The 14,762-nt window shown below is 35.7% G+C and overlaps 1 protein-coding gene across 3 annotated transcripts in view; it reads left to right on the plus strand.

Annotated features, from left to right (window-relative positions):
- Positions 1-14,762, plus strand: part of PDCD4 (programmed cell death 4) — a 27,939-nt gene continuing 13,177 nt past the window's right edge. The window contains exons 1-5 of one of the 3 annotated variants that reach the window (XM_054521583.2): positions 1-255; positions 4,175-4,279; positions 9,500-9,802; positions 11,265-11,359; positions 13,534-13,647. In XM_054521583.2, the coding sequence (XP_054377558.1) occupies positions 4,237-4,279; positions 9,500-9,802; positions 11,265-11,359; positions 13,534-13,647 (555 nt within the window). In that variant the 5' untranslated portion in view covers positions 1-255; positions 4,175-4,236. 3 annotated transcript variants of the gene reach the window in all.

The raw sequence follows: 14,762 nt of genomic DNA on the forward strand, positions 1-14,762 counted from the left end.
CTCCCCAACTTTCCACGTTTCACTCCTCTCCCTTTTCCACCTCAGCTCCGGCTCCGCCGCCACGATTGGCCAGCCGACCACCCGGCCTCGGCCAATAAGCGCCGCCCTCTCGCCCCCGTGTTACTGGGTAGAAGAAAACAAAAACAAACAGAGCGAGAAGGGCCTGAGACTCTCCGAGGCGGCGGCAGAGGCAGAAGAGCGGGGTCGGGGCCGGCTGACCAGGGACCTGGGCGAGCAGCGGCGGGGGCCCGAGGGGTCAGTACCAGTAGGCGCGGCTCACACGCTCGGGAAGACTGCGCCCTCTCCCTCATCCCCCCTCGGAGGCAGCTGCACGATGGGAGGGGGCGGGGGCGGAGGCGTGGGGGTCGCGGCCCTGTCAGGTCCGGGACTGCGGTGCAGGGTCCGGCTGCCTCCTCGTAGCCCCGCAGGTCCAGCCGCGCCCTCCCCGACGCCCTGGACTGCGGGCATCCGGCCTGGTTCTCTCCTTCTGGGCCCAGCCTGGAGCGTGGCGGCGCGGGCCCGCCCCCTCCCGGAGCCCTCTCCCAACTGAGAGGGGCGCGCGAGGCGCTCGCCCTTGAAGGTCCTCCTCAACCCTCCTCCCCCTCTGGCGGAGGTTGAATTCGGGGGCCGGGATTGGAAGCCGTGTTTCCGGCTGGACTGAAATCCTGTGAGGAAGATTCGCGCCCTCCCCGCCCCCTGCCCTCCCTGGGAATCTTCTGAAGATGCGGCCCCGTGTCCCGCGTGACCCCAGAGCCCCGGCCTCGGCCCAGGCCCAGCCCCTTCCGGGGGCCGACCCGGGCTGGGACTTCGGGGGTCCTAGCCTGAGCCCGCTGCGGGAGAACAGGCCCGGCCGTTGTGGGAAGGGGCCGCGCGCTATCCTCGCCGGGGGCGCTGGGAGGCGAACACGTGCCCGCCGCCCCAGGCCTGCGCGAACTTCGCTGCGCCAGTCTTCCGGCAAAGGGTCTCTTTTTTTTAGTTTAGGTAAAATAAAGTCTCCCAGAGAAAACAAAGCCGGGAAGGGAGCCCCTTTGTGTGAAACGCATGCTATCTTCTCCATTTGTCAGTTTGATGCTGTAACGTACTTGGGGTTTTGCAAGAGCTTCAAAACTGTCTGCAGACGTCAATTTCGCTCACCTCCCCCTTGTGAGAACTCGCTACGTAGCCAGCAACTGTGTAGTGTCTACAAATGATGAAAACGATCAGAAATGCGATTAGGTGTCGGGGAAAAAAGGGTTTCCCCTGTTTTTAACTTGTATTTTTACTTTAATTGTTATCATCTTGATATTCTTAACGTGACTTCTTTGGGAAACCACCAAGTGCTTTTTAAGCAAGGAGTTACTGGTGTTTATTCCCTTAATATTCCTTCATTATAGGCTTATTGAATACGTTAATATCTCAGTAAGTGTCTTTGAATTATAATTGACTGGCTTTTTCTGTGGTACTAATGTGAAAGGAAAAAAATGTTAGGACTGCAAAAACAAATGCCACTTGAATATTATCTGTAGTGCTTGATTTTGCATTACTGTAGTAGAATGCTTTTAGCTGGTTTTAAGCTGCTAATTAGCTGTTTGTAGCCGAAGAATGAATACAAGTAATCCTAGTTAATAAATGGCCAAAGCTTGACTCCCCAAAATGCCAGAGCAATTTATGAGGTATATTTCAGGAAATACATATATATATATTTCGTGGGAGAGTGGAGGGTCTGTCTCTTAGGGAATGTTTTGACAATTGAATACTTCTGGTTGTATATTTCGTGTAACATACTGGAGAAAAGAACAGTGTTTAATGTCAGCCTTCATTTTCTTCTAACTTGTATGTATAGTTTTCTCATCGAAAATTCATTTTTGTAGATTAGAATGAAGGAAATAGGGTTTGGATTTTTTGCTTTATATTTTCTTGTTTGGGCCAATTAAGGGTTGTTAAATAAATTGGAAAAAATCCTACTACTTTAAAGAGAGTAAAAACGTGGAACATGTCTTATCCTTATCTAAACTCTTAAAACGTGTTTGTTGCTGTCAAATATGACTTGAGTTCTTGATCGGGTTATCATTGCCTAAAGACACAGGACTTTTTTTTTATTAAGATAACTTTGTTTTTATCTTAATAAAAGAGATGATAGTCATTTCCTGACAGTTTTGTCTGACGGAATGCCTTCTGTATAATAGTTTAAAATAATTATTTTTAGTGTTTGGAAAACAGCATTTAAAAGTTTGAACAGCAGAAGTCTGTTTTAAGAAGCTTCTGTTAACCCTTGAAAAGAATCTTCCTGTGGGATATTAAAGTTTTGGATTGAACTTGTGCAAACAGTACTGGATTTGGAAGGTCTGGATTCTCATCCTGGCTGTTCCACTAAGCAGCTGTCTGTCCTTGGACATATCACCTACCCTCTCTGAATCTGTTTAGTTGTGTGTGAGGTGGAATACCTACCCGAAGGTTTTTCTGTAAGGTACATTAAATAATACATGTACAATTCTTTTTGAATTGTAAAGGGCTTTATAAACATCAGTTATAATCTTTTCGCTTATTAGGTTCTGCAGAAAATATTCTCTCAAAAGTTATACTTTCATCAAGAATGAAAAAGACTTTCAAATGGAACTCTAAAAAACTGAAACACATATCATATGACATTATTCCTTTCCTATACGTAATTCATGCATGGAATTAAAACAGAATGTAGCCTTTTCAGCCATGAAGGATGCTAAGTGTTTAGATTTGCAAACCATTTTTGTTCATATATTTATATGAATCTCTACATATTTTTAAGATTTTTTTCATATCTAAAGTTGGCGGGAGTTATAGTGAAAAGTGATTATAAAGATTCACATATATTAATTTATTCTTAACAGAATTAGAGAATGATCTCACCATTTTCTTAAGTTCCCAAGAAATATGATAGCATGTCAGTCCGAGGATTATGCCATAGTAAGAAGCTTGTAATTTTAACATCAGGCCCATTTGTTTTTGTTGCACAAAATAATACCCTTTTCTGAAGAAAAGGGCTATAAACTTATGTTAGCAAATAATAGTACATAATGAGGAATTTAAAAGTCAGTTTCACCTTTGAGTCCCAGGAGGCTCTGTATCTATCATTGTTATCCTAAAATGACATCTAACAGTAGGTTACGTTATATGGAAAAAAATGTGCTTTTCTGTAATTAATTTATTAGGCATTTTCACTAATTTGTGCATTTTATGTCTCTGAAGAGCACACTGCTAGCAACCTGATTGTAAATGACCAGGACTTATATCCAACCTATGTGAATTAAACATACACTTAAGTACTCTAAACCACTATTTAAAAAATACTTCTAGAGAGATTCTGAAATCTTAATTTGGTTGCACTTTCTGGTAATATATTTTTTGAAAACTATTTTGATATTTCTTTCATATAACATTATTGGATCTGTATCACTAAGTTAATAGTCTAAAAGGTAACTGATGTCATCAAACCTTCCAGTATTAATAATTTTTAAGCCATTTTGAAACTGAGGCCTAAAATACTGAAATGCGTATGTCATTGTACTTACTCCTTTCTGAAATGATCAGATTTTTAAAAAGTGGATTTCTCATATAAATAATATTATCAAAAAAGCTGATTTTAAAAGTTTCTCCCAATCTCAAAGTCTTATTCTAGTAATTATAGAGACCTAGGTAATGAGTGGCAGAAATATCTGCCTTTCAGATATGCCGTAATGTGAAAAATAACAGTCATGTGATATTCTTCATTAACTAAAACTGTGTTGTTTTAATTTTGGAGCAGTTCTCATAATTCATTGGTAGGGAACTATCCAGTATTTATATTCCTATGTATGTATATCAGATTAATTTTGAGGCTTGGTATTCCTAAAAGATTTGGATGTGTGTATTTCTTTAACTTGACGTAAACATATATCACAAACATATCTTTTAATTCCAATTAAAGGGGTGCTTTAGCACATGCTGAAATCTGAGATTTTTTTTTTTTGACTTTGATAAATTTATCAAAAAGATTGGAACCAAATGTTAATTAGGGTAAGTTGTCTTTGAAAGTAAAGTGAACTGTTTTATTTAATGGAATTATGTGTTTTTTGTTGTTGTCGTTTGTTTTTACAGTGTGCTTAAGTAAGTTTAATTCACCTTAATTACATCAGTTTAAAAGATCTTGAAGCTTTCTTTTTTTCTTTTAAAAAAACAGATTCTGAAGGAAGATTTCCATTAGGTAATTTGTTTAATCAGTGCAAGCGAAATTAAGGGAAAATGGATGTAGAAAATGAGCAGATACTGAATGTAAACCCTGCAGGTAAGTAAGGTTATCCTTTTTTTCTTTTTTTCTTCGTTTTGAGACAGGATCTTGCTCTGTCACCCAGGCTGGAGTGTAGTGGTGTGATCATGGCTCACTGCAGTTTTGACTTTCCTGGTCTTAAGAGATCCTCCCCTAGCTCAGCCTCCTCAGCAGCTGGGACAACAGGTGTGTGCCACCACACCAGGCTGATTTTTTATTTTTTGTAGAGATAGGATTTCACTATGTTGCCTAGGCTGAATATCTTGAACCTTGACTATGTTGTGAGGAAGCTTCAGACCATTCCATATTTTATAAAAACATGATAAAAAAAACTATCTTTAAATACTGTTTTATTCATGCTATAAGAAAACAGGCTATATTATTTTTAAAGTCAGGTTTTTATTTTCATGGAAATTAATTACATGTCCTATTTTTCTGCCTATCCTTTCACATTCCACATATTCCTATTCTCTGTTATATAGTACAGAATGGAGAAGAATAGTGAGCCTGCTTATTTTCACATGGGCTAGTTAGTGATTTCTGTAATATAAACTTACTGGTATCTTTGATATCTTTCCTAACAAATAATTTTTATATTCTAAATTACCTAGGGTATTTTCCCTAATTCTCCATGGTGCTTCAATAGCATGTTATTATCATAAAAATGAACAAAGTTTTGTGGAATAGATGACCAAATGTGAGTAACTCAAGATAATTTAAAATGTATTTATATTTTTAAAAATAATCTCCCAAAAAGTTAATTAGAATTGTGTGATATCTGAATAGTGAGAACAGTTCATTTTGGCATACTTCAGATAATTCTTTGCCTTACAATTTTATTAATATTGAAAGCTCTCCATTTTCTGTCATTTGAAGTGTATTTCATAACTAGATACATCTTTATTTCTTCAGTGACTTAGCTCACTATTGTTTACAATGTACATAGTTTTCTTTGATCTGAACAAACACGTTGAATTTGAAGCTTCTTTACTATTGTTTATTTACAGATCTTTTTAAAGTATGGTAAAAAATTGAAAAAAATTTATGTAATGATCATTTCTGTGCTGCTATATACAGTAGCTGTATGAGTATGCTTTAGGGTTATAAATGGGTAATATGTACCTACTTAATTGAGATGGGGATGGTATTACAGTTTAGAATATATTTTACATACAGGTAATTGCTTCTTTTCTGCGCTGTCCAGTATGGTGACCACTAGCTACATGTGGTTATTACTCCTGGGCTCAAGTGATCCTCCCTCTTCAGCCTCCTCAGTAGCTGGATTACAGGCGTGTGCACCACTGTGCTTAGCCACATGTGTTTGTTGAGTACTTGAAATGTGGCTACTCTGAGTTGAGATGAAGGTCAACTATCTCAGTAATTTTTTATATTGCTTGCATGTTGAGGTGATATGGTTATATTAGATTAAATAAAATATATTTAAATTAAATTAAAATATATTTAAATTAAATTAAAATATATTTAAATTAAATTAATTTCACCTGTTTTTACTTTTTAATGTAGCTACTGGAAAATTTAAAATTTCTTATGTGGCTTGCATTCTATTTGTATTAGAAATAGAAACACAGCTTTAAAATGTATACTTTTTGTTTCCTAACTACACTAAGACCTAGTTCTAACCCTGTTCTTGGTGCTTGTGTCCAGTACTGCCTTAAAATAAAAGACTTGTTCTTCAATATTTGGATAGGCCTAAGATAGACCCTCTTTGTAGTAAATTCTTCGCATAGCAAATAGTCCAAGTCACACTCTTACTTTTTTACTTGGAGGAAGTAGGTTATTTATTCTGACCTTCAGTTTTTTCATGTATAAAATTGGGATATAAATACCCTCTGTATAGATTTATAATTAGGATTTAGTGAGATATTGTATATGTGTGTTAAGTCTGTGAAGCACATACTAGGTATATAATACATGAAAGTGTGGTAATATTATTCTAATTATGCCACTCATTGGACACCAGTAATTGAAAATGTGATTTTCTGGTGCTGTGGTCATGTACAATTGGAGTGGTTACTATTGAGATATCAGAATTCAGAAAGAGAGAATTAGTACACAGTAGGAAACAATTTTGAAGTCATCACATTATTCTGTACTCAGCTTATCATTTTAATTTTGGTTTTCTTAAAGTCAGCTCAATAGGAGTTATGGAACTCCAACACTTAGGTGAGTATGAGTAACAAAATATAAAGCAATTAATACAAACATGGGTTAAAAATGATAAGGTCAAATATATAAATTATACTGAGAGAGAATGTTTACTGCTGCAGAGACACAAACATACTTGAAAGGATATTAAAATGGTTGAAGAAAAGAAAACTCGATTATGGGAAATAGATGTATTTAAATTGAATACTCCAAGGGACAGTTTAAGACATTTTATTATAGTTCTGAGTCCTGTGTCTTCTGGACCAGTTTTGTGGTTCACCTTAATGGTACAATGATGAAAGCACTATGTCACAGGTAGATGTTTAATGTTTTCTCAACCATCCACTCTTACACGAAAATGTCATCTAATTTATCTGATCCTGGTCTTTCTGTCCCCTTCCACTTAATCATTTTTGTTTATCTCTCTTTACATTCACGCCCTTGTCCGTCTCTTTAGCTGTCAATACTCTGCTGTATTCTAGTTTTGTATTTTCTGTAGTTATATGGGATTAAAAATGTGGGTTTGAATCCTAGCCATAATCCTTTCTGGATATGTAACTTCTTGTGAAACACATTCCTTCTGTAAAATGAGGATAAACAGTTTCTTTCTAGAGCTTTTGAGGCTTATAGACCACATATGTAAAGTGCCTTAGCTAATAGGTACCAGGTAGTGTGGAACCTGGTATCTAATAGATGACAATAGTAATGGTAATGATGAAAGAAACAGTACTACAACTACTTCCACTAAGACTGTAATTACTACTGATGGTTATGATGGTGTCCCAAACACACCATCCTAACACCGGCTTCTGACCAGTTTGAAAACTTTTAAGGCATTGTTTCACTTCTCTTTAATCCTAGATACATTCTGCTTAAAAATCCTTTATTATTTTCTTTAAAAATGTAACATTATTATTTATCCCACAGTTACTACACTTGCTCTTTACCAGTTAGCTTGTGACTGAATTACTGAAACATTTTCTTAGCGGTTTCCTACTTTATACTTTCTCTTTTTGTAATATACTCAGTATTCTTCTGCCAAATGAATCCCTCCCATCTCTTCCCTATGATATCTAACTTAAGCTCTGACAATTTGAGTGTGGGAGTAGTTAGCAGTGATTCTGGTGAGGTAAGCAGGGGCAAGATCATAAAGGACCTTAAGTTACAAGGTAAAGAGTTTACATTTTGGCTTGGTGCGGTGGCTCACGCCTGTAATCCCAGCACTTTGGGAGGCCGAGGTGGGTGGATCACGAGGTCAGGAGATCAAGACCATCCTGGCTAACATGGTGAAACCCCATCTGTACTAAAAACACAAAAAAATTAGCTAGGCGTGGTGGCAGGCATCTGTAGTCCCAGCTGGGGCAGGAGAATGGCGTGAACCCGGGAGATGGAGCTTGCAGTGAGCTGAGATTGCACCACTGCACTCCAGCCTGGGTGACAGAGCGACACTCTGTCTCAAAAAAAAAAAAAAAAAAAAAGAGTCTACATTTTTTGTGACATAATGGGACTACTTTTAAAGGATCTTCGGTGAGGGCATGCTTGAGAAAATCAGTCTTCATTCAGTATAGTTTGAAGACTGGAGGCAGGGAGACTACTTATGAGACTAGTGAGATAATTTGGCTCTAATTGATGATTTTGTTTAAAACAAAACGTTCCTACCTTCCTAAGTATGTCAAGAATGGTAAAGATTTAAACACATGTATGCTTTTTATAGGTTGATGAAAATTTTTGGTTTCAACATGTCTTAAAACATGTTAAAGCCCATGCACATAGACCTGACATGTTATAATTATCTTTAGGCATATAGAAAATGATTTGAGTGATTCAGCTCTGATTTGCGTTAACAATAATGAACAAAACTGTGGCCCAGTGGTAGCTAATTCAGTAGCCTTTCTGACTTAAAGAGCTTTCAGGGCAAAGTCAAGTGCCTCCACTTGATCTCCATGGAATTTGAGTATGAAGGACACTCTGCTAGGTGATAGGGATACAAAGAAGGACATACAGTCTAGTTGTGGTTTCTCCTTTGAAGCTTATGACTTAGTTGGAAGAAAAAGACTGCTATATAGAAAGAAAGTGATTTCCATGACGTGTTGAATGAATAGTATGTGAGCAATTAGTGTTACTGTAGCTGAGTTGTAAGGGAAGTTTTAATGCAGGGAGTAAGACTTGGGCTATATCCTAAAGGATTTTGATAACTGAAAAAAACAATGAGGGTGACATTCTAAGTAGGGGAACCACTGGGAACTCCAGTGTGTTGATCTCTTTCAGAAGAATCAATTTTATATAGGCTGGAAGATTTTCAGGATGGTAAGTAATAGGAGAAAAGTTTAGGGAGATGAATTAGGACTTTGAGATGATGGCTTTTCTTGAAAGCAGACTTTATCTGAGGCAGTAAAGCATCAGCAGTTCAGCTCAACAATCATACGTGATTATTTGCTAAATGCCTTTCATTCTCTTTTGGATTACTAATAGTTCTTAAGTATTTATACCTAGTTAGGGGATGTTTGGCAAATCATTTAAACATTCTCAGCCTTAGTTTCCTTATCTGTCTTCAATGTTATAATGATTAACTGCCAAACTTGTGCATAAATAAATGATAGAGTGTCTAGCACAGTGTCTGATAATAGTAGGCATTCTATAAATATTAGTTTATCTCCCTTCTCAAGATGCTTTGTCTTTTCTTAATATCTCCAATTGCTTTACTCTCTTAGCTCATAAAAGTCTAAGGGTTTTATATTTGGTGTTGCTGTTAGCATAGATTTTATGATCTAAACATGTGAAATAACATCCTTCTTTTGGTAAAAACAAACAAATTTGGTTTGTTTTTGGTAAGAAACAAACATGCTTTGTTAAAATTCAGTGCCTTGGTTTACTTTCCTTGATAATGTGAAAAGTAATCTTATTTAGTTGTTTATTAGATTGAAGTAGATGAAATTCCCAATATGTGACTGTAATTTATCTACAAAAATGGTAATGTCATGTGATTTAACCTAATCTAACTTACCACTATATCTATAAAACAGTAGATACTTAAAATACTTAGAATTTTCTTTCTTCATTTTTCTCTTTAAGATCCTGATAATTTAAGTGACTCTCTCTTTTCCGGTGATGAAGAAAGTGCTGGGACTGAGGAAATAAAGAATGAAATAAATGGAAATTGGATTTCAGCATCCTCCATTAATGAAGCTAGAATTAATGCCAAGGCAAAAAGGCGACTAAGGAAAAACTCATCCCGGGACTCTGGCAGAGGCGATTCGGTCAGCGACAATGGGAGTGACACCCTTAGAAGTGGAGTAACTGTGCCAACCAGTCCAAAGGGAAGATTGCTGGATAGGCGATCCAGATCTGGGAAAGGAAGGGGACTACCAAAGAAAGGTTGGTATATATCATGTCCAACAAATGGAAGATAAGTGGAAAAAAATTGTCTGGTTCTTGTACTACACTTTCCTTGTTCTAGGAATGAGAGAAATTCAAAAAGTGATAATGTAAGGCTTTACAGTTTGTATATATTTTTACTTAGGGATAATGTGAGAACCATCTCACTTTTTCTTTAGGTTGATGTTTTTTCTTGTTTGAGTGGATTTAATTTTCTTGAGCAGAATGTTAACGGTTTATTTCCAGCAAAATATACACTGATGTTTTTCACTGTTACGAGTTTTGCGTATATTCTCTAAGTTTGAAAGGAGTCAGAAATCCATCATACTTATTTAATATAATTATGTCCATTACTACTACTAATAAATATACATTTGATTGATAACGTCTAGATCTGAATTTTAATGTTTTCCTAGATTTCATTGTGAGTTCTCTTTAGCTCTTTATTTTGGGTTCTGTAGTAGATTGGTCTGTTTCACTGCTGTTTCTCTAGTACCTGAAATAGTGACTAGTACATTGTAGGCAAATATTTGTTGAATAAGAGTTTTCTGATGATTTCATCACCTTCTGAATGGTGGGAACTTCAATTTATAGCCTAGGTTTCTTGTAAAATGTTTTTGTGATCTGTCAAAAATTAGTTTTGTTAAATGCCTCTGCAGTCGTGGTTTATATCAAAATGAAACCTGGTTGTCAGATTCTGTTTTGGTCTGATGGCAAGGATATACTTGGTACAAAATAAAAACTTACAATGTTGGTGACATTGTAAAGGTTCTTTAAAAAATAATGTAGTACATTGGTCCTTAAAACATTTCAGTAAGTTGATGTAGAAAAGCAACTTTGAAAATTGGAATTGTTAAGCTTCTTTTGGTTGTTTTGTATTTAGAAAATAGAATTTTCAGGGCTGTTAATGCTTAAAAGCAATTAGAATTCTGTTCTATATTTATAACATATTGCTAGTTGTATAGTTTAATGTGTACTTTTATATTTAAAGAGTACTGTATTTGACTTTAAAATATTTGATGGTGGTTACTGTCCTTTTTTGTTAAATAATTTTTCCCTTGTTGAGTTTTCTATGCTACGCTTTACCGGCCCAGAATGTTTCTTTTTGTCTTAGTCTCAAAGAAATGTTGAATAAAATTTAGAGCTCAGCCGCAATATCATCTCCTTTGAGGTCCTCAATATAGCTTTTTTTTTAATCTTTATTTGTTTTTGCTTTTATTTTAAAGCATCTGCTTTTTTAGTTTTTAACTTCATAAGCTATTTTAACTTAATGTTTTTGGAAATATTGAAAGAGTGGTCTGAACAAAAAGGAAACCAGTAGGGGAAGAAAACCGGAAAAAAACTAACAGACATTAAATACAATTTTTTTTTAGCTGTTATTTAACATCGGAACATTTTATTTTAGATTTCAACAAATTGATAAATTTTGTGTTTTTTCTTTCTCAATTCTAAACTTTTTCAGGTGGTGCAGGAGGCAAAGGTGTCTGGGGTACACCTGGACAGGTGTATGATGTGGAGGAGGTGGATGTGAAAGATCCTAACTATGATGATGACCAGGTATCAGTGCTTTGCTTTTTCATAATATTTAAAATGTTTATGAACTTTTTTGACTTGATGTTTGTAGTTTACTCATACATGTGTCAAATCACATGTATGTATGTTTTGGATTAGGAAACCAAGTAAACTGACAGTAATAGATGCATAACTTTCACTTGGTTTCTGTAGTAAGTCAAAAATAGCTCTTTAGAAATTCACTTAGGATTATTAAGTTGACCATTTTTCAGTAAATTCTGTTAATATAGTTTGTTTCTGTAGTAATGATAATTGAGAATATCTTCTTTTGAATATTATGAGTTACAGATACTAGATTCCTTTTAAATATTACTGTTATAGAATGGTAACTATATAATAACTTTTGTTTTGGGGACATGTGCATCTTTCTTTTAGGGATAATGCTGAAAATGTAAATTTTTAATAGATTGTGAAGTGAATTTTTGATATTTTTTAATGGAAAAAATTTAAAGTAGAATAGTATAATCTGCTTGTACTCCTCTCTTAGCTTTACAAACTTAAATAATTACAAACTCATAGGCAGTCTTGTTTCATTCCATTTACTCTCCGTCTTCTGTTGGCCCCTTTGCCCCACCCTGTTTTGGATTATTTTGAAGCAAAACCCAAATGTTTTGATTATGTTTTTTTGAAAATCCTGTCTTTGCACAAGGTGAGACATGGTGATGGAAATTTTAGACAGGAAAACGTTAAGAGTATGTGTTAGGTTGTTTTTATTGTGTGTTGTATGTATTTATGTATTTAAGTGTTTTAACTAATAGACATGGAAATATTTCTAAGAGAATATGAAAAATATGAAACTAGTAGGATTCAAGTACTGTAGAATCTTTGCTAAAAATGTATTAATCTTTCAAGTATATGTTTTTAGGCTGAAGCCAGTCACAAGTTGTAAATATAGCAGTCCCCTCTTATCCGTGGTTTCACTTTCTGCAGTTTGAGTTACCCATGGTCCAATGTGGTTTGAAAATATTGAGTGGAAACTTTCAGAAGTAATTCATAAGTTTTAAATTGCATGCCATTCTGAGTAGTGTGATGAGATCTCCTGCTGTCCAGCTTCATCCACCTCATCCTGCCCAGGATGTGAGCCATTCCGTTGTCCAGCGTGTATCTGCAGTGTATACACTACTCGTGCATTTGTCACATGGTAGCTGTCTAGGTTATCGGATTGAGAAAACAGTATTTATTGGGTTTGGTACTATCTGTGGTTTAAGGCATCCTCAGACGGGACTTGGAACATGCCCTTTGTAGATAAGGGGGCACTACATTTCAGAACTTTTTTTGCATGGAGAGAGAGGAATGGTTTGATGATGGATGTTAATTTTCTTTTTGAAATTTTAATTGAACAGTGCTTTTTTCCTTAGAGATTTTTTTCTGTCACTACAACATTGATCTTTGTGTTATACTTTTTATTATAATAATGCTAATCGTGAAGGCTTTGGTTCCTGCTTCATTTTTTTTTAAAGTGAAATTTTAATTAAAACACCATATATGATAGGAAGCCACCATGAAACTTTTTGATTACTTAAAGATTGGTTTTGAGAGAGACATAAAAATTTTGGGAGAAAAAATTAACAGAAGACATGGGGGTTGGGAGCAAATTATGTATTTGCTGTGGTTAATGGTTCTAATCTATATATTGGCTTATTGTATTCTGATTTTGTAAAAGAGCAGTGACATATAAATTCTACTATTTTTATTATTATTTATTATTATTATTTTTATTATTATTTTTTAGCTTTGTTGTCCAGGCTGGAGTGCAGTGATGAATTATAGCTCACTGTAGCCTCGAACTCTTGGGCTTAAGAGATCCTTCTGCCTCAGCTTCCTGAGTAGCTAGGACTACAGGGGCAAGCTACCATGTCTGGCTAATTTTTAAGATTTTTTTGTAGAGACAGGGTCTTGCTGTGTTTCCCAGGCTAGTATTGAACTCTAGGCCTCAAGTGATCCTCCTGCCTTTGCCTCCCAAAGTGTTGGGATTAATAGGTATGAGTCTCCTTGCCTGGCCTAGATTTTGTTTTTGTATGTGATCAATGTATGTAGCATGTCTTTGTCTTGTGCTAAGTGGGGATTATTAACTACTTAGAATATAAAATTATACAACAATTTCATTTGTTTATTTGCATTTTGTTTTTTATAACTCTTACTCCCTTTTCCCCTCACAGGAGAACTGTGTTTATGAAACTGTAGTTTTGCCTTTGGATGAAAGGGCATTTGAGAAGACTTTAACACCAATCATACAGGAATATTTTGAGCATGGAGATACTAATGAAGTTGCGGTAGGTTTAAAGTTGCAAGTATAATTTATTTAATATAGGAGAGAAGACATCTTTTATAAGCAAAATACATCTAGAATCATCTTGGGTCACTGAATAAATTTAATCATTTTCTTTTGCATAAGTGAATTTCTAAGAAATGGAATAAAATGTCATTACATTAAAACAGTTATGTATTTGGGATGTGATGAGAGCTGTGTGCCATTTTCTTCTCTGAAAAATGACACTATTTTTATAATTTTTATAATGATAATTTGTAATGTACATGAATTAATAAAATCTGTTTTTATAATTTATAAAATATAATTTTAGCAATTTGAGGGCACTTAAAGACCCCCCCCCCCCCCGAAACCTCTTCAGGGATCTCAGTTAAGAATGCCTGACATAGTTTCATTTTTTTGACATTTATTTAAAGTATGTTCAGAAGTAGGATAAAATCTTTTTGTACTTTGTCCAAAAAAACCCCACAAATAATAAAGATTTGAAAAAGAATATACAGAAGCCATGAGAATAATCATGAATTGTTCATAAAGTAAATCTAGGATAAAATAAAACTATTGGTCTAGTTAGGATTATCGAATTAAAGTAATACAATTGTAACTCTTTAGAAGACTGATCATTTAGATTCTTAAAATTTAGACTGGACTTTTATGATTTGTCTGATACTGTGAGGTTTGATATCTTTGGATTTGTAGGCTTTGAATATAAGACAAATATTTGTTCAGCGCATACCATCTGGAGGAATTTGTAATAGGTGATTCTTGCCCTTTTGAAGCCCAGTCAAGTGAAAGAAATGATATGTAAACAGATTATTAAAGTATGTGAAACATTCTGTTATAGAGGAAAAGTTTCCATGAGTCCTATGGAGGGCAGGGACTGTTGAAATCTTGTTAATCTACCTAGCATAAGACCAATTGTATACTACGTATCTGTTAACTGAGTAGTGTTTGGAAAGCATAAAATAGAGAGTAATAGTAGAGATGATTCTCTGCTGTCTGAAGGATGTTGAGGAGTTCGCCAGTTAAGATAGTTTTCCAGGAAAGAGGAGTATTGTGTTTGAGGGTAGTGGATTAGTTGTTAAAGTGCGGTCAAGGAAGATGAAATGCAGTGAGTGAGAA

Source organism: Pongo abelii, chromosome 8 (genome assembly GCF_028885655.2).
Source record: "Pongo abelii isolate AG06213 chromosome 8, NHGRI_mPonAbe1-v2.0_pri, whole genome shotgun sequence".
Taxonomy (NCBI): domain Eukaryota; kingdom Metazoa; phylum Chordata; class Mammalia; order Primates; family Hominidae; genus Pongo; species Pongo abelii.